This window comes from Heteronotia binoei, chromosome 6 (assembly GCF_032191835.1).
Source record: "Heteronotia binoei isolate CCM8104 ecotype False Entrance Well chromosome 6, APGP_CSIRO_Hbin_v1, whole genome shotgun sequence".
Taxonomy (NCBI): domain Eukaryota; kingdom Metazoa; phylum Chordata; class Lepidosauria; order Squamata; family Gekkonidae; genus Heteronotia; species Heteronotia binoei.
The window spans coordinates 552,839-572,621 of NC_083228.1; the positions used below are offsets into that span (position 1 = coordinate 552,839).

Sequence of the window (19,783 nt, forward strand, 5' to 3'; positions counted from 1 at the left end):
CAGAGAGCTTCAAAAAGGGGTTAGATAGTTTCATGGAAGATAGGTCTACCAATGGCTCCTAGCCATAGTGTCTAAGAGGAACCTCCACATTCAGAGGCACTGAATCCCAGAGCCAGGAGCCAACATTAGTGGAAGATCTCCTCCTCTATGGCCTGTAGTTGGCCCTCCAGAGGAAGTGGTTGGTCACTGTGTGAGACTGGAAGCTGGACTCAATGGACCTCTGGGCTGGTCCAGCAGGGCTCTTCTTATGTTCTTATGTGATGGAAGGCATGAGGAGCCTTTGGTCATCCTATCCCTACCAAGAAGAGAGTATTAGAAAAAATCAGGCATTCTAGAAGGGCCTGACAAGACTCCTAGGCCCCCTGAGCTCAACACTCTTGCATTAAATGCAGGCATAATAATAATAATAATAATAAATACTTTGTAACATCAAACTCTTTATTTTTTGTAAAGGTTATTTGATTCAAGGTTGACAGCAACACACGTCCCACAGAGAAAGCACCCATCCCGAATCACAACATGACAAGAATAAATCAATTCATCATTCTCCTGAATCAATAAGACACAGACTCCGAAACCTACCTGGAGTTGCTGTTCGATACTTACAAGACAGAAAATAGGGACAGTTATCTTAAGGAGATATAACAGCAGAGCCCATGATTTCAGAAGGCAAAGGGCTTTTGCAAATAATGGAAGAGCACTCAGTGTTCTTAGGAACTGCCCCAAATCCGAAGGTACAGTGCAGAAAGCATCACAGTGTTTAATACATACCTACAGTACTGATTAGAGGATAACTGCCTATCTAAGGCTAGCAGCACAGTACACTGGCACCACGTGAACATTTCCTCATAGCACCCACACTTTGGCCCAGCCTCAGGGACCTATCCAAGGTCCACAATTACTCCACTGAATCTGTTACTGGTCCTGAACCCAAAGAGCCAGAAATGCTATGCCAGGTAACATCCTAAGCCATGAAAAACACCTATTGCAGGTCAAGGAGCTGGAAACGGAAGATGAAGAATACTCAAAACTCTCCTCTGGAGTATGCACCTCTCCATACAGCTTCACACAGTTTCCTTCCTGCTGGTAGCAGAACATCTCTCAAGAGATGCGGGGTCAGATGAAATTTTTCCCAGTGCTGCTCCTACACTCTTTTTTTCAAATTACTCATAAACTAAGATGTTGTTGACCTGCAAGTGTCCTATGCCATAGTGTCTCCAAAAAGGGCGTGGGTGACTGCCTTCCAAGAACTGAGCCTGTCAGGGAAGGGTGGGATACAAATGTAATAAAAGGAAATAAACTTGTTGCCACTGTGTCCCAAACACAAAGATTACCTCTCACCTGCAGGAAGCTCAGATCAAGGGGGCGGATGGGATGCGTGTAGGATTAATTAGGAAAGAGGCAGCCCAGAAGCCAGGAAGGGGACAGCTTCTGGACTCAGCGGCAGCTTCCAAGAATTATGGCTGGGAATTTCAAAGGCTTGAAGAAAGTTCCCTCTGCAAACTTAGCCTCCATCCAAAGTACGCTTCAGTGCAGTCTGGAGAAGGCTCCCTGACTGCAAAAAGGGGGCAGCCACCTGGAGGGATCTCCCACAAAGCAACTACAATGGTGTTGATCTTGCTTCCTGGCTTGAGTTTGGTCCTCACATTCCACAGATGAGCTGCCACATCACAAAAAGAGACCCCTCTGTAATGTGTATTTAGTGCACTAAATAAACTGTGTAGCAAGTTGGGCCGGGGCGGGGGGCGGCATTATTAGCCATTAGTCAATCCTCACGTGTCTCAGAAATCAATGTCTGGTGGTAAGTTCTCCTGCTTGTATAAAGCCACTAGTGAAGGAGATTTGGATTTATTTCTTTGGCCAAATTATAATGGTCTTTATCAAGAATAATTTCATAAGCTCTTTTCTTCACTTCCTCTACAGTCGCAGTACCAAGAGACAGCTTTAGAAGATGGAAACTTTCCCAAGCATGTAAGTATTTAGCAATACCTCTAATCTCAGACAGAAAACAATACCCAGAGTCTCCTTGACTGTATTTTTCAGTTTTTCTTTCAGTTGAGTCCTTCACTGGTGTTTTGTTTCCTTCAGTGGGTCATAATTCAGCAAGTGGGAAAGGGATGCTATTCCAAACAAGAAAGTTTGAATGGCCCACCGGAGCTGGGTTGACCCATCTGTGATGCCCTTGTCCCTGTAGAGAAGACACAAACCAACCAACTTTCAATCTCTATCCCCATTGCTCAGCTCTAAATGGTGATAGGAAACACCCTACAAAGCCTGGACAATAGGGCTACTCAGAACTAGCATATCATCCCACCATGTTCTAACCAGTTTGAAAAAAAACAGAGCAACAGGTGCATATGGGGATTTTATTGGATAACACAACAAATATATTTCACTACAGGGAAAGGGGTGTAATGCAGAAAAGTTGAAGCCAATGAAGAGATGCTGAATACACTGTGTGACATGACTGTAATCCAGGAGTCTCCAACATTTCTGAGCCTGTGGGTACCTTTCAAGTTCTTACAGAGCGTGGTGGGCACAGTCACAAAATGGTTGCTACAGCTCACTTTGAGCTACAAAGATCTTTGTGTGGCAGTAGCAGCTGCTGCCAAAGCAACATTTTTAAAAACCTGCACAGCAAGCCAGAAGCCTTGCTGAGCAAAAGCTCCACCCAGCCCCACTCCACACATTTGGAGGGAACCAGAAAAGGTGTCAGCAAGCGCCACTGCGATTCGAGGCAGCATAACCCTGAGGCACCTAATCTGCTTGGAGAAGCATGAGGAATAGCAAGTGAAGAAATCAAACAGCAGGCTTTAAATGGACCTCCTCCTGATTAGTCTTGTTCATTCTTCTGCATCACCATCGTTAGGGACTGTTTTATGCAACTGTGCCCATATGGAGATTTGTCAGATCTCCTCATCTTGAGAAGGAAATGGCTCTAGGAAGCTTCTACCCTGAAAATCTTGTCAGTCCCTAATGTGCTAAGGGACTCAAATCTTATTGAGAAAGCATGAATCCCTTAATAAAATTGTTTATTCATGGAGAAAGCATGAATCCCTATTGTGGACCTGGCTCAGGAGGATCAGCAGATGAATCTGAAGCAGCGACTCAGCAATACCCAAGGACACTACCAAGCGGTTCCTCAGTGGAACAGGCTTCCTCGGGAGGTGGTGGGCTCTCCTTCCTTGGGGGTTTTTAAACAAAGGCTAGATGGCCATCTGACAGCAATGAAGATCCTGTGAATTTGGGGGAAGGTGTTTGTGAGTTTCCTGCATTGTGCAGGGGGTTGGACTAGATGACCCTGGAGGTCCCTTCCAACTCTATGATTCTATGACTTCTGAGAGGGAGGAGCCCAGAACATCGTGTGCTCATGTGGTTTCTGCCTTGATCTGGGAATGGCTCTTTTCTTTCTCGTACAAGGCCACAAGTAAAACAAAGAACTGAATACAGCAGCTTCTATCTAAGAGGCTCACACAACTCAATGTCACAGCTGACCCCTTCACTCAAGGAAGAAAAGAAGCGCATTTCATCTTTGAAGAAAAAGAGCGCAATTTATTTATCTGAAAAAGATCATTTGAAACCTCCTGCTAGCAGCTGTTACTCATCTGATTTCAAGGGCGGTTTTTTTAATTGTGGCTGACTTTCAGTGGTATCATTCAGTTCTTTTATATTTTTCGCACTCCTGTTTTCTCTTAAGTAGCTATTGGATTTACTTGTATCCTTGTGTGTCTGTTTCTCCTATGTAACTGTTTCGTAACTAGACTTTTTATACATATTTGATTGGTAGTGGGTAGCTGGTTTTCCCCCTTTTTGTGGTGTTTTACTTGCAAGGAAATGGTGACATTTTGAATGGGGCATAATTCCAAGTAAGTGCAGAATTGCACCCTGCAAACGAGGAAGCTGGCTTAAGATTCCCCGTGGCCTCCCTCACAACAATTCTAACTTGGCCATTCAGAAGCCTAAGATGAGGATAGGGGGCAAGGTAGATGAGAGTCTCAAAAACTTCCCTCCCCTGGAGACAATAATCCCTTGCCAGTGTGCTGTAGTGGTTAAGAGTAGCAGACTGTAATCTGGATAACTGGGTTGGATTCCCCACTCCTTCTCAAAATGAAGCCCGCAGGATGACCTTGGGCCAGTCACAATTCTCTCAGAGTTCTCTCAGCCCCACCTACCTCACAGGGTGTTTGTTGCAGGAAGAGGAACTGAAGGAAACTGTAAGCCACTCTGAGATTCTGAGTGAAGGGTGGGGTGTAAATCCAATCTCCTCCTTCCTTCTCCTTTCCAACCATACAAAACTAGTCAAAGATGAGTATTTCAAAGGCACACGCTGTGTTCACAAGTTATGAGGAACACCCATGCAATCTGTGTACAACTCACATTTGATTTTCCTTTGTATGCATGTTGAGCAATTCTCATGTCACATTCAGTACAAGTACGCATTTAAGCCACTCACTGATCCAGTTACAGGTTCCTGGTTTCATTAGTAAAGGGAATGCGTGCTGGCTCTTTCTTACAAACAAATATACGCGTGTGCATTCAGATTGTAGGCACCTTCAATGTAACACAATGACAAGGTGGGCAATATCATGATGATGTTAAGGTTGCAAGAAACTTTACTTGTATGTGCTTCCAAGCCCAACAGGGCCCTTGGCTAAAAGACACATTCCTTGGAGATTCCCCGTTTTCTCACATGCTTTGGGGGACAGACACTACTGGACTGAATTTCTCTGTGCACAGAGAAATTCTCTTCCCTCCCAACCAAAGGATTGTGTTACTAATGAAAAGAGACTTAGAATTGGAAGGGGCCATAAAGGCCATCTAGTCCAGCTGTAATCCAGTGCAACCCTGAAAGAGACCCCTGGCTTGATACCCACATAACGCACCCCTGGAATGTGATATTGCAATGTAACATTAGAATATGGATATCACACAGCAATGCTCATTTGAATGGGCACTGTCACTTTTGCGCATAAGAGAGGCAAATCTGGTTCAATCTAGGCCTTAGGCAGGCTGGCATGTTGTCAGGTCTGGTTCACAGGCTTGGCAGACGTGGCTGTGCTGAAAGGCTAGAAAGAACGTCCATTCTCTGATTCTGGAAATGAAGAATTCCAGGCCCAGAGAGGAAATAGTGGGCAAAGCTGTAAAAATTCCTTCACTTTCAAGTGCTGTTCTCAAAGCATAAAAACAATATAAGGGATACAAGAGCCTCTGCTACACAAACAAATAGTCTGTATATATGTTCCGTTATTCCTCAGAAAAAGACAGCAGAAACACAAAGGCTAAAGGTTAAGTGGCCATCTTGTATGAATGTGTGCTATATCTGTAATCTGGTCTCATATTTCTGCCAGAGAATCTGAGCTCTATAGAACTTCTATTTTTCTTTAATTACTGCTAAAGGCTATCAGAGTTAACCAATCTCCTGAACACTTGATGGATTTTGACATTTAGGGAGAAATCTATCACTTTTGGTGAGCTTCAAAGGAACCAGTGTTGGCCACAACAGAGCCACAAAGTCTTCTGGCCAGTGTAATTAAAATTCCTCTTTTGGGGTATGGGCCTATGACAACCTGATCTCTGATTGGATACTCAACATATGACACCCCGATTTTCCATTGATGTGACACTCTGCTTCCTCATTGGGTAATTGAATCACTTGATGTGACGTAACTGACCCTAGAAAACAGGCAATCGTACCTGTCAAGTTTTAGATTTTTCCACCCCTCCCCTCCATCAAGGAATTTTCCCATCCTCCCATTCTCCCTGGCATCCTTCCTTCCCTCCCTCCCTTCCTGGCTTCACCCCCCTCTCCTTTCTCAAGAGAAATCTCTCTCCAGAGGCCTCATGTTTCCTCCCTACCTATTCAACAATTGTATAACACCTCCCTACCTATTCAACTAAATTCTATGTTTCCTCTTGTACGCTTGAAAATTATTTGATTGGGATGTAACTATTGGGAAATCATTTCCTATAATAAAATCCATTATTTAACCAAAGGATTTTCAGTGGTCTATCTCCGTAAACATTGACAGAGATCCTTGCTCACCTCACCTTTTTGAGCTAAGAAATATTAATATTCCCCAATAAAAAGTTGGTTGAGGTGTTAACACAACCTCCTGCTCAATGCAGGATCAGCCTAGACTGCATCCCTCACAAGGGTTCATCCAGCTGCTGATAAAAGACTGCCACTGAGGGGAGCTCACCAACTCTTACCGTAAACATTTCCCCCCCTAATATCCACCAGCATCTTTCCGCCCATAATTTAAATCCATTATTATGAGTCCTATCCACTGTTGCCACCAGAAACAGCTTCCTGGCCTTCTCTAAGTGAGAACTATTCAAACACAGAAAGAACAATCATGTTGCTGTACCATCCTGCTGTGATATCAATTAAATGTTATAACTGATTTTTATTGCGATTTTATTACTACCTATATTGATGTACTCTGCTCTGAGCCCCTACGGGGGAATGGGAGGAATATAAATAAACTAATAATAATAAACAATAAAGTCCCCTCCACCTCCTCTTCTCCAGATGGAAAGAAAGAGAGACAGCTTACCGACACAACTTGAGAGCATAAACTGTTTCAACGACATGAATTAACCAAGAAATGCCATACCTGAAAATGAAGAGGGGAAAAAAAAAATCACTATTTTTGGACTATGTTTCTTCATATCTGTTTGGAGACATTGCAGTGCCCCAGGCTGATGGATGCATCTCCCACCACAATATCATTAAAATGTGGAGGCAATAAGCTGTATTCTTTATGCAGCTCCTGTTTATGTCAACCCAGGACTTTTAAGGGGTGGTGGGTTGCATCTACAGTTCTCCAAGACTTAAAATATACCCAGGGTTGGATCCCAAACTACAATCTCTAGCATGCCTAATCAAGACCTTGCCGTTTTACCAAACTACAGCTGACCCTGACCTTTAAGCTCCCATCCCCACTCTTGGATAACCAGGAGGGCCAAGTCCCTGAGCACAGAAATCAGGGCTTCTTTCCAAATTCAGCTTACCCAACATTCAGCCAGACTTTGTGATTCTCCACCAAGTAGCTTGTGAAGGTGCCTAGTGGTCCAAGGGAGTCATAAGGGATTGTTTTTGGTGAAAAGACAGCCCACTAAGAGAGAAGGAGACAGGCACATTCCTGAGCATTTACACATCACCTGCCACGCCCGGGTTTGTCTGCAATAAATGAATGTCAAGGAGCCTCAAAGGTCATGGCTGTCTTGCACAACAGAAGAGGGAAAAGGTTTCCAAGGCCGTCCTCACTTTGCCAATCAGCTTCCTTTTTAGCCTGGTTCTAGAAACACAACATGCAGAATGGGGGCCCAGCAGGGCTTTTTTTGTGGCAGGAACTCCTTTGCATATTAGGCCACCCCTGATGTAGCCAATCCTCCTGGAGCTTACAGTAGGCCCCGTACTCCCTCTAAGCTCTTGGAGGATTGGCTAAATTAGGGGTGTGTGGCCTAATGAGCAAAGGAGTTCCTGCTACAAAAAAGGCCCTGCCAGCATAGAAAATAACAGCTGCTTAGGAACCCCAACATAATTATCCCAGCCCCCAGGTAAAATAATGAGCAGCACAAAACTTAATACCAAACACAGGAACTCAAGGGAATCTCGAGGATGGCTATCCCAACAGGAGGGGACTACGATCATTCATATCTGTTTATTCATTCTCTGCTTTTCTCCCCAGTAGAGACCCAAAGCACCTTACACTGTTCTCTCTGCCTCCAGCTGTATCCTCACAACAACTCTGTAAGGTAGGAATATTCACCGCCACTGAGAGATCTCACCTCACTGTTCTGCTGCTCTTCAGAGCAAGCCTGCAAAGGGACACAGGAATCATGGCACCCAGCCAAGTACATCCAGAAGGCTGCTGAAAACGAAAGCACAAGCCCTACAGGGGCCCAGCTACCCAGCAAGAGGGGCTCTGCTCCCCACCACAGGGTCCCAAACCCTGGGTTGGACCACTGGACTATTTACTTCCTTCCTTCCTTTTGTACGCTGTCTCTCTCCCCACTGGGGGCCTCCTCTCTTCCATTCAATGCTCACAACAACCAGATGAGGTCTATCAGGCTGAGAATGTGTGCCTGGGCCAAGGGCAGCAGCAAACCTCCACAGCAGAGGGGATTCACACCTGGGACTCTAACCACTGCACCCCACTAGCTCTCCACAACAGCCTGCCTCTCATTTCTTTACAATCCAAAGAGAAACAACAAGAAGAGTATTCCATAGTCAACAACATTTGCCATTTCTAATTTGAAAACAAAGAGGAGGGATTTCTTTTCTTTTCAAGTAACCTGATCAAAACAAGTCTTACCTTGTGCAGTGAGTGCTCCGAAAGAAGAGACCCAAACTGAAAAGTGATGCTAGCAAGACAGAAGACATTTGTCCAGCAACTCATTTAAACTGTGCTATCAAGTTTCTGAGCATCCAATGCTGGCCACATGCACCACACCACGGATCTCCAGCCCAGGTGAAGGCTGTGCCGACAGATATGGGGCCGTGGCTCAGGGGCAGAGCCTCTGCTTGTCATGCAGAAGGCCTCAAATGCAATCCCCAGCATATCCCAGTTAAAAGTTGGAGATAGGAAAGGCCCAGGAGAGAGTAGGCAATGTGACCTTGACAGACTAAAGGTCTGACTCGATGTGTAAACTAACAGTATGTATGGAGTGACGGTGCATACAATATATCAAACACAAAGAACCCAACATGAATTCAAGTCCCATGGAGAATATCTTCCAGCCCAAGTAGTCCAAACAAAGACCTCGAGTTTTTTATTTTCTCTGTTTCAATTTCAAAACAATCTTCTACAGTGGTATAGGCTAGAATAAAATATAACGTATGATATTCATAATAATAATTATAAGTATTACTATTAATAACCTATATCTAATTTTTTAAAATTTATATTCTAATGTCAGGCTGACCTAAACTGGATTCAGACACCAACGAACCAATTACATCTGTAGTGATTAGTCTACCTTCCCTCCTCTGTAAAATTAAAATTAAAAATATAATGAATCATTACATCTCTCATTGTCCTTATTTCACTCAAAATCAGAATACTATTTTAATTACAGTTTAATTTCAGGCTGACCTTCAAAAGTGGATTTGGATGCTAAGAAACCAATTATGTCAGAAATAATTATTTTATCTCCTCTAAAAGTACAAATAAACATTAATTAATTACAACTCTCATTATTATTATTTCATTAAAATAATATTCAGTTTCATATTAACTCCAAACACTCTGAGCATCTATATGAAATGAGGTCACTCCGCCAGAAGGCGTCTTACTGTGCATCATCTTACTACCTCCTAAACACACACCCAAAAATCACGCATTCAGTACTCCATTTACAATTTAAATAAACAGTACCATATTTTATCATAAGAACCAACTAACGTAAGTATTACAGAAAACACATAAAGTCCACATTGTGATTCAAGCCATTAGATATTAGGGTCTGCAAACAATGTATAAAATATGTTCTTCATAACAATGCTCTCTGAAAATCAGTTCTATTATGTTTATGTCCTTTAATCGTTTCTAGCACAACAAATCTGAAGTCCTCCATTGTATGACGCATTACGTTAAAATGACGGATCAGAGGAGTTTCTGCCACGCTCCTTCTAATTTTAGACTTGTGTTCCACTATACGTGTTCTCACAGATCTAGCAGACATTACATTAGGTCACATTTACATATCAAAAGATACACAAGTTTGGTTGAACAGGTTATAAGTTCTTTAATGTCTAGATCAAAGTGAACTTTAGGTAATGTGATCCTCTCTGTGATCCATACTTGGAAGCACACAGAGCAACGGCTACTCCTTATCTGCCCTACTATGGAGGTAACTCCCATTTCCTTCTTCAAAATGTCCACTCTTACAAGAGTATCCTTCAAGTTACAATCCCTAAGATTGCAATTCTACATTGGAAGCTGACTATCAGAAGGATAGTTGTCCACTGGTTAGGCAATTATGTTAATTGGTTCTTATGATATAATATGGTACTGTTTATTTAAACTGTAAATGGAATACTGAATGCATGATTTTCGGGTGTGTATTTGGGAGGTAGAATCGTAGAATTATAGTGGGACTTCCAGGGTCATCTAGTCCAACCCCTTGCACAATGCAGAAAACTCACAAATACCTCCCCATAAATTCACAAGATCTTTATTGCTGTGATATGGCCATCTAGCCTCTGTTTAAAAACCTCCAAGGAAGGAGAGCCCACCACCTCCTCAGGAAGCCTATTCCACTGAGGAACTGCTCTAACGGTCAGGAAGTTCTTCCTAATGTTAAGTCGGAAACTCTTTTGATTTAATTTCAACCCATTGGTTCTGGTCCTACCTTCTGGGGCCACAGAAAACAATTCCACACCATCCTCTATATGACAGCCTTTCAAGTACTTGAAGATGGTGATGATCATCCTGTTTCTGTCTTCTACTGTATTTGCAACCCCTCCAAATTTAGTATCATCTGCAAATTTAATAAGCATTTCCTCTATTCCTTCATCCAAATCATTATAAAGATGTTGAACAAAACAGGTCCCAGGACAGATCCTTGAGGCACTCCACTTGTCACTCCTCTCCAAGAGGATAAGGAACCATTCACAAGCACTCTTTGGGTGCGATCTGTCATCCAGTTACAGATCCACCTAATGGTAACAGGATCCAAAACACATTTTACCAACTTGTCAACAAGGATAGTATGTGGAACCTTATCAAAAGCCTTACTGAAATCAATGATGTCTACAGCATTCCCCTGATCCAGCAAGGTAGTCACTTTCTCAAAAAAAAAAGATCAGGTTAGTCTGACATTACTTGTTCTTGAGAAACCCATGCTGGTTCTTAGTAATCACAACCATCCTTTCTAAATGGTCCAGGACGGACTGACTGATGATTTGTTCTAAAACCTTTCCAGGCATAGACATCAAGCTGACAGGTCAGTAGTTACCCGGATCCTCCTTTTCCCCCTTCTTGAAGATGGGGACAACATTCGCTCGCCTCCAAAGTTCCGGCACCTCTCCTATTCTCCAAGAATTCTCAAAAATAATAGCCAGAGGCTCAGAAATTACATCCACAAGCTCTTTTAGAACCCTTGGATGTAATTCATCTGGCCCTGAGGACTTAGTTTCATTTAAGGAAACTAGGTGTTTATGTACTATTATGCTGATCCTAGGTTGGAACTTCATACCTTCATTATATGTTCTGTTTTTGCCATGTTGAACACCGTTTCCCTCAGAAGAGAAGACTGAGGAAAAGTAGGAATTGAGCAGTTCTGCCCTCTCTTCATAACATGTTACAATTTCACTTTCCTGCCCTCGCAATGGGCCTACCATGTCCTTGCTCTTTTTCTTACTCTCAGCATAAGAAAAGAACCCTTTTTTGTTGTTTTTAACATCTTTGGCCAGCCTAAGCTCATACTGGGCTTTAGCTTTTCTTTTTCTCTACAAACACTGGTGATTTGTTTATATTTGTCCTTGGTTATAAGGCCCTCCTTTCAATTCCTAAACGAGTCTTTTTTTATTTCTCAAGTCTTTAGAGCGCTGTTTATGGAGCCAACTTGGCTTCTTTAGGCTTCTTCCATTTTTTCTTCTCATAGGAATCATCTGTGATTGCGCTTTCAGAATTTTGCTTTTAAGAAATTCCCACCCCTCTTGAACCCCCTTCTTCCTAAGTATTTCTGACCATGGGACTTTACCCAGCATCGTTCTAAGTTCATCGAAGTTTGCCTTTCTGAAGTCCAGCCTATAAGTCTGACCACTTATAGCTTTCCCATTCCCTAACACTGTAAATTCCAAAATCACATTGTCACTACTGTTTCCACTTCTTCAATCAATTCTTCCTTGTTGGTAAAAATCAAGTCCATGATAGCAGATCCCCTTGTTTCCTTCACTTTCTGGAAAAGGAAGTTGTCAGCAAGACAAGTCAGGAATCTATTTGACCTTTCATTTTTAGCAGACTTGGTCTTCCAACAGATGTCTGGGTAACTGAAATCTCCCTTGATCACTGTGTCCCTTTCTCGTCCTAAGCAATGGCCTTCAACAGGAAGAACTGATGAGAACCCAGTTGTGCGTCCAGCTCCTTCACCTTCTGATCCACAACCACAGTCTTTTCTAATACATTCAGGGCTATGATGGGCAGTATCATTCGTTCCCACGTGGATCAGCAAGAAAGGATAATAACCCATGGGCTTGATAGGTCTTCCAATCCTTTCTGTCACATCCTGGATGTGTGCACCTGGCAGACAGCAGAACTCTCGGGAGGACAAGTCTGGTTGGCACACTTTGGGCTTCACCCCTCTGAGCAGAGTCTCCAATTACCACCACCCTCCTCTTCCTATATTGGGGATCAGAAGCTCCAGGCTTCTTATCCACAGGATCCTGAGAAACTGCCTTCAAGCTTCACAGAGGCTGGGGAAGTAGCCCTTGTTCCAATGGTTCAGTATCAGTTACTGTGGGGAGATCCTGGAACCTACTGCTGAGCAACAGAAACTCAGAACATCTCCTGATTTTCTTGCTTCTTCAGGTTATATTTTTCCATGAACCCTCCTCCTGTGTTGGGTTCTCTTCCAATTGCTGAGATACCACTTCCTCTTCCTCCTCTTGTCCTTTCAAGAACGTTTGGAGTGAGTATGAAACTGAATATTATTTTAATGAAATAATAATAATTAGAGTTATAATTAATGTTTATTTGTACTTTTAGAGGAGATAAATTATTTCTGACATATTTGGTTCCTTGGTATCCAAATCTACTTTTGAAGGTCAGCCTGAAATTAAATTACAATTAAAACAGTATTATGATTTTGAATGAAATAATGACAATTGGAGATGTAATGATTAATTATATTTATTTGTAGTTTTACAGAGGAGGGAAGGTAGAATAATTACTACAGACATAATTAGTTCCTTGGCATCCAAATCCAGTTTTGAAGATTAGCTGACACTAGAATATAAATAAAATTATATAAGTTATGAATAATATTATTATTATGAATATTATTACATGTTATATTTTATTCTAGCCTACACCACTGTAGAATATTGTTTTGAAATTGAAACAGAGAAAATAAAGAACCCGGGGTCTTCGTTTGGACTACTTGGGCTAGAAGATATTCTCCGTGGGACTTGAATTCATTATTTATTATTGCCTAGTGTTGGGTTCTTTGTGTTTGATATATTCTATGTGTGAACTAACATGACACACATGTAGCAGGAGCACATGCATGTACTGGACTTACACGTGGGTATATTCTCGTGCTCTACCAGCATCGCTTTTAAACCAGGGTGCAGCTCCATACCTCCATCCTGCCCCATTTAAAGAATTAACTTCTAGGAAACTGGGGAGGGAGGAGAGATTGGCATGGTTGTAAACAGCCAGGTCTTGCCATTTATGTTCTCCAGGGTCACAACCCAGAATTTCTCCAACCCCTTCTTATGGCAGCAAAGGCCAAAAAAGAAAAAAAGAAAAGAAAAAAACAAGAGGGGAAACTACCCAGGGTGCAAATGAATGATACTTTCAAACTTTGGGAGCCAGCACAGCGTCCAAGGGCAGGACTAGGACCTGAGGGATCCTGGAGCAAATCCCTACTCACTGGGTGCCCATGGGCCCCTCTCTTGGGTCTCACCTACCTTGCAGGGTTGTTGTGAAGAAGGAGCTAGGCCACACTAATCTCTTCGGACAAAGAGCAGAATAAAAACGCACTTATTAATATATCAATCAATTTAACATTAACATTTAAGCATTTAACATTAGAATAACATTAGAATAATGTTAGCATTTAACATTAGAATAATGTTAAAGTCCAATGGCACCTTTAAGACCACAAAGTTATATTCAGAGTGTGAGCTTTCGTGTGCAGGCACACTTCCTCAGACAAACAGTAACATTATCAGTATAGTATTATTAAGGACAAATATTAACTAGGAATATGGCCTGTTGTGAAGGAAAAATACAATGGGCTCTAGAAAGAGGATCTGGGCAAGCGCTCCCACTGGTGCTGTGTTCCCACCCAAGTGAAGGCATTCATAAAAACATAAGAGAAGCCATGTTGGATCAGGCCAATGGCCCATCAAGTCCAACGCTCTGTGTCACACAGTGGCAAAAAACCCACAAGTGCCATCAGGAGGTCCACCAGTGAAGCCAGGACACTAGAAGCTCTCCCAAGCACCAAGAATACAGAGCATCACTGCCCCAGACAGAGAGGTCCAACGATAAGCTGTGGCTAATAGCCACTGATGAACCTCTGCTCCATATTATCCAATCCCCTCTTGAAGCTGTCTATGCTTGTAGCTTCCACCATCTCCTATGGCAGTGAATTCCATGTGTTAACTACCCTTTGGGTGAAGAAGTACTTCCTTTTATCAGTTCTAACCCAACAGCTCAGCAATTTCATTGAACGTCCACGAGTTCTCGTATTGTGAGAAAGGGAGAAAAATATTTTCTCCACCTTCTCTATCCCATGTATAATCTTGTAAGGCTCTATCATGTCACCCCTCAGTTGACGTTTCTCCAAGCTAAAAAGCCCCAAGCGTTTTAACCTTTCTTCATAGGGAAACCCTTTAATCCAAGGGTGTCAAATTCATTTGTTATGAGGGCTGGATCTGACATAGAATAATAGAGTTGGAAGGGATCTCCAGGGTCACCTAGTCCAACCCCTGCACAATGCAGGAAACTCAAAAACACCTCCCCCTAAATTCACAGACCTTGTTAAATAAATGAGCCAGACCATAATGAGTTGGGCCGAGCCATGCAGGGGCCAGACCATGTGTGTACCTATTTAAGATTAGGTAGCAGAGATATAAATTTTATAAAGTATATTTGTGTTTATATATACTTTTTAAAAAACTTAAAACATGTTTAAAACGTTAGCACTCATTGGTCTTAAAGATGCTTTCTTTGTATTTCTCCCATGGGATCCAGGGAACTGGGCAAAGGAAGCTCTGGCTCTTTTCTTCCTTCCCAGGGGACTGGGGAGGGGGAGCCACAGCCAATAGAAGGAAGAAACGCTTGGCTCAGTAGCTCTGTTGTGCAATTGAGAGAGCCTGGCAAAGCAAGCTATTCCTCTCCTTCCTCCCCAAAGGAGAAGCCTCAGCCAATGGAAAAAATAGAGGTTTTGCTCTGTGTAGCTTCTGTGTGATTGAGCAAGCCTTGCAAAGCAAAATGTGATGCAGAAGGAAGCAAGAGAGAGGAAGAAGGAAGCAGATGACAGCCAGTTCCTCAGGGGCCTGATAGAAGATGATGATGATATTGGATTTATATCCCACCCTCCACTCAGAGCGGCTCACAATCTCCTTTATCTCCCTCTCCCACAACAGACACCCTGTGAGGTGGGTGGGGCTGAGAGGACTCTCACAGCAGCTGCCCTTTCAAGGATAACCTCTGCCAGAGCTATGGCTGACCCAAGGCCATGTCAGCAGGTGCAAATGGAGGAGCCCTCTGGGGGCCTGATTCGGTCCCCAAACCTCCTCCGGCAGCTGGTTCCACCAATAAGGTGCCGCTATTGAGAAGGCCCAATCCACCAGGGATCGGGCCTTCTCAATAGCGGCACCTTATTGGTGGAACCAGCTGCCGGAGGAGGTGCGGGCCCTGCGGGACCTAGGGCAGTTCCGCAGGGCCTGTAAGACAGCCCTCTTCCAGCAGGCCTATAACACCTAACTGATAATGAGAACATCTCTGGATGGAACAAAATGCTTCTATAGACCGCTGGTTTTATCTTATCTTGTTTTATTAATTATGGTTTTAATTGTATTTGTAAATGTTTTAAATCGAATTGTATGAATTATTATGCTGTGAGCCGCCCTGAGACACTTCGGTGAGAAGGGCGGGATATAAGTCCACTAAATAAATAAATAAATAAATAAACTGCATGTTTGACACTCCTGCTTTAATCATTCTAGTTGCCCTTTTCTGCACTTTTCCCAATATCTCTTTTGAGATGCAGTGACCAGAACTGTGCACAGTACTTCAAATGAGGCCACACCATCGATTTATACAGGGGCATTATGATACTGGCTGATTTGTTTTCAATTCCCTTCCTAATAATTCTCAGCATGGCGTTGGCCTTTTTTATTGCAATCGCACACTGCCTTGACATTTTCAGTGAGTTATCTACCACAACCCCAAGATCTCTCTCTTGGTCAGTCAGTCTCTGCCCACACACCATTAACTTGTATGTATAGTTAGAATTTTTGGCCCCAATGTGCATTTACTTTGCACTTGGCCACAATGAACCTCATTTGCCATGTTGATGCCCACTCGCCCAGCCTTGGCGAGGAGAACCAGTTTGGTGTAGTGGTTAAGTGCGCGGACTCTTATCTAGGAGAACCTGGTTTGATTCCCCACTCTTCCACTTGCACTTGCTGGAATGGCCTTGGGTCAGCCATAGCTTTCACAGGACTTGTCCTTGAAAGGGCAGCAGCTGTAAAAGCTCTCTCAGCCCCACCTACCTCACAGAGTGTCTGTTGTGGGGGGGGGGAGGTAGAGGAGATTGTGACTGCTCTGAGATTCAGAGTATAGGGCGGGATATAAATCCAATATCATCTTCAGCAGCAGCAGCAGTAAATCCTTTTGGAGTGCCTCACAATCCTCTTTGGTTCTCACCACCCTGAACAATTTAGTGTCATCTGCAAACTTAGTCACTTCACTGCTTACTCCCAACTCCAAATCATTAATGAACAAGTTGAAAAGCATCAGACCCAATACTGAGCCCTGCAGCACCCACTGCTTACCATCCTCCATGGAGAAAATTGCCCATTTATACTCACTCTCTGTTTCCTATTAATTAGCCAGTTTTTGATCCACAAGAGGACCTGTCCTTTTACCCCATGGCTCTTGAGCTTACTAAGGAGCCTTTGATGAGGAACTTCATCTTTCTGGAAGTCAAGGTAAACATCTGTTGGGTCTGCTTTGTCCACCCCCTCAAAGAACTGTAACAGGATAGTGAGGCAAGATCTTCCCTTACAGAACCCATGCTGAGTCTTCCTCAATAACTTTTGTTCATCAATGTGCCTGCTAATTCTCTCTTTGATAATGGTTTTCATCAACTTTCCCGGTATTGAAGTCAGACTGACTGGCCTGTAATTTCCCAGATCTCCTCTGGAACCTTTTTAAAGATGGGGGTGACATTTGCTACCTTCCAATCCTCAGGAACAGAGGCAGATATCAATGAAAGATTACATATTTTTGTCAGAAGATCCACAAGTTCAACTTTGAGTTCTTTCAGAACTCTTGGATGTATGCCATCCAGGCCTGGTGACTTTTCAGTTTTTAATTTGTCTATCAGTTGTAGGACCTCCTCTCTCGTCACCTCAATCTGACTCAGGTCTTTCAACACCCCTCCCAAAATTAGCAGTTCTGGAGTGGGCAAAGACTTCTCATCTTCAACAGTGGAGTGCATTCGGCTTCTCAGCCATTTCTATCATTCAGCTTCTATCCTCCTTCAGTAATCCTTTTACCCCTTGGTCATTCACTCCCTCTCCTCTCCTGGGGAGCTGAAGTCTGTCATCTGGAGAGCAGCTGTAATTCTGAGTGATCTCCAGCTCTCGCCAGGAGATTGGCAACAGTTGTTTCCCAGGAGGAAATGGCAGGCTTGGCACATCCCAGCCTTCCTCAAACCCATCCTCTCCAGGCTCCACCCTTCAAATCTCCAGGAATTTCCCATTGTGGGGTTGGCAAATGCTAAGTAACACTGGCTGTCATAGCGGGGCTGCTGCTGAACAGTCATGCCAGTCAGGTGGCATCAAGTCACTCGAAGGGTGCTGCTAGGGCTAGGGCAGCCAACCTCAAGGTGGAGCCTGACGATCTCCTGGGATTACAACAACTCCAGACAACAGATCTCTCTCCCCATCCTAGAGAAAAGACCTGCCTTGGAGGGTGGACAGTATCCTATTCGATTCACCTGAGGCCTCTCCCTATATTGACAATAGTTGGTTTCCAAACAACATCCTCTGGTTAACAAATTGAGTAAACCTCATGCTACTCAGATCAAAGGTTTGCTCAATTTGTTAATTTTACTATTCTGTCATCGTACCATCTTACATTCTAAACCACTGGCCTACCAGATAATTTTATTTCACTGTCATTTGTTCTGTACCATGTTGCATTCTGGGTCACTGCCTACCAGCTCTGTATGGCTCTGCTCAGCTATGTATGGCTTTGCTCACTTTGCTGGATTCCTCGTCTGATGAAGTGTGCTTAAGAGCACATGAAAGCTGACATTCCAAATAAAAATGGGTTGTTCTTAAAGGTGCCACTTGACTCCTGCTTTGTTCAACTGCTTCAGACCAACAGGCTGCCGGCTTGCATCTATCTGATAAGGAGCCTGTGAATTTTAGTGGCATTCTGAGCCGCTGCCTACCAGCTCAGCTATGCATGGCTTTGCTCCCTGTGCTGGATTCCTCGTCTGATGAAGCGTGCTTAAGAGCACACGAAAGCTGACGTTCTCAATAAAAAGGGGTTGGTCTTAAAGGTGCAACATACAAAAGCTTCCTCTAAGTTGCAGAGTCTGTTGTGAGCAACATTTCTACATTGTGAGCTTCCGGCATGAAAGATGCGAGCTACTGCAAAACCCCCAGCGTGCTCTGGGCCATCCTTCCTGAGCTCAGGCGAAAAGGTGCGAGCAGCAGCCGCCCAGCTCAGCTCAGCGGGTACCCCGTCCCGTCCCGCCCCGTCCCGCTACTCACGCCGTAGTAGCCCATGCCTGCCGCCACGAGGGCCATCCAGAGCGGGCGGCTGCGGCGGAAGAAGGCGCTGGAGCCGGCCGGGGGCATCACCGCGGAGGAGGAGGAGGAGGAGGCGCCTGGTGGCGTCACAAGAAGGGGCGTGTCGGGAAGGCGCGGGACCGCCCCTCCCCCGTGGCCGCAGAAGGCCCGGGAACCAGCAAGGGGCGCCGGGCTCCCTCCCCGGGGGGAAGCGCGCTGCATCCGCGCCAGACCTCCGCTGGCATCGCTGCCTCCTGGGCGGGCTTCCTTTGCAAGGCCACAGTGCGGCCGAGGTGGAAAGCAAGACCCGGAGCAGCAGGCAACGCTGGCCCAAGTGGGCGGGGCTGCCTGCTCTGGCCTGAGGAGTCCCGGAGAGATGCAGCGAGTCGCCGGCGCTCCTCAGCCGGGAAGGCGGGGGTCGGGTGGCGAAAGCGGCTGGCGAATGGAATCACCCGAGGCAGCTTCAAGTGACAGCCAGGCTGTGTGGTGCAGCTGGCACAATGCAATAAAATGAGATCGCACAAATAGGGACAAAGTTGCAGACCAATACCAGCTTTTAAGACCAAACAAGGTTCATTCACAAAGTAAGCTTTTGTGTGCATGCACACTTCAGACGGTGAAATGGGGTACAGTGAGCAGTGCTACATATAGCTGGTGCACAGTGGCTAAGCACAGAGTCATAGAGTTGAAAGGGACCTCCAGGGTCATCTAGTCAAACCCCCTGCACAACGCAGGAAACTCACAAATACGGCCCCCTAAATTCACAGGATCTTCATTGCTGTCAGATGGCCATCTAGCCTCTGTTTAAAAACCTCCAAGGAAGGAGAGCCCAACACCTCCCGAGGAAGCCTATTCCACTGAGGAACTGCTCTAACAGTCAGGAAATTCTTAGAATCCTAGAGTAGGAAGTCACCTCCAGGGTCATCTAGTCCAACCCCCTGCACAATGCAGGAAACTCACAAACACTTCCCCCTAAATTCACAGGATCTTCGTTGCTGTCAGACGGCCATCTAGTCTCTGTTTAAAAACCTTCAAGGAAGGAGAGCCCACCACCTCCCGAGGAAGCCTGTT

At 44.3% G+C, this 19,783-nt stretch overlaps 1 protein-coding gene across 1 annotated transcript; it reads right to left on the bottom strand.

Moving 5' to 3' along the window:
- Positions 1–420: 420 nt before the first annotated feature.
- Positions 421–18,909, bottom strand: LOC132573262 (transmembrane protein 254-like). Its single transcript, XM_060240765.1, has 4 exons — positions 18,695–18,909; positions 7,015–7,118; positions 6,558–6,617; positions 421–2,188 (listed from the first exon to the last, which is right to left on the bottom strand). Exons 1-4 carry the CDS (start codon positions 18,779–18,781, stop codon positions 2,065–2,067), a joined length of 375 nt encoding a protein of 124 aa, XP_060096748.1. The 5' UTR covers positions 18,782–18,909; the 3' UTR covers positions 421–2,064.
- Positions 18,910–19,783: the final 874 nt, after the last annotated feature.

Excerpts from the sequence above, each read along its gene's own strand:
- LOC132573262 (XM_060240765.1), bottom strand. The coding sequence starts at position 18,781 with ATGCCCCCGGCCGGCTCCAGCGCCTTCTTCCGCCGCAGCCGCCCGCTC. Across the intron at positions 7,119-18,694 it reads CAGGCATGGGCTACTACGGC|TGGGCTGTCTTTTCACCAAA; the intron begins GTGAGTAGCGGG and ends CTTCTCTCTTAG. Across the intron at positions 6,618-7,014 it reads AAAGTCTGGCTGAATGTTGG|GTATGGCATTTCTTGGTTAA; the intron begins GTAAGCTGAATT and ends CTTCATTTTCAG.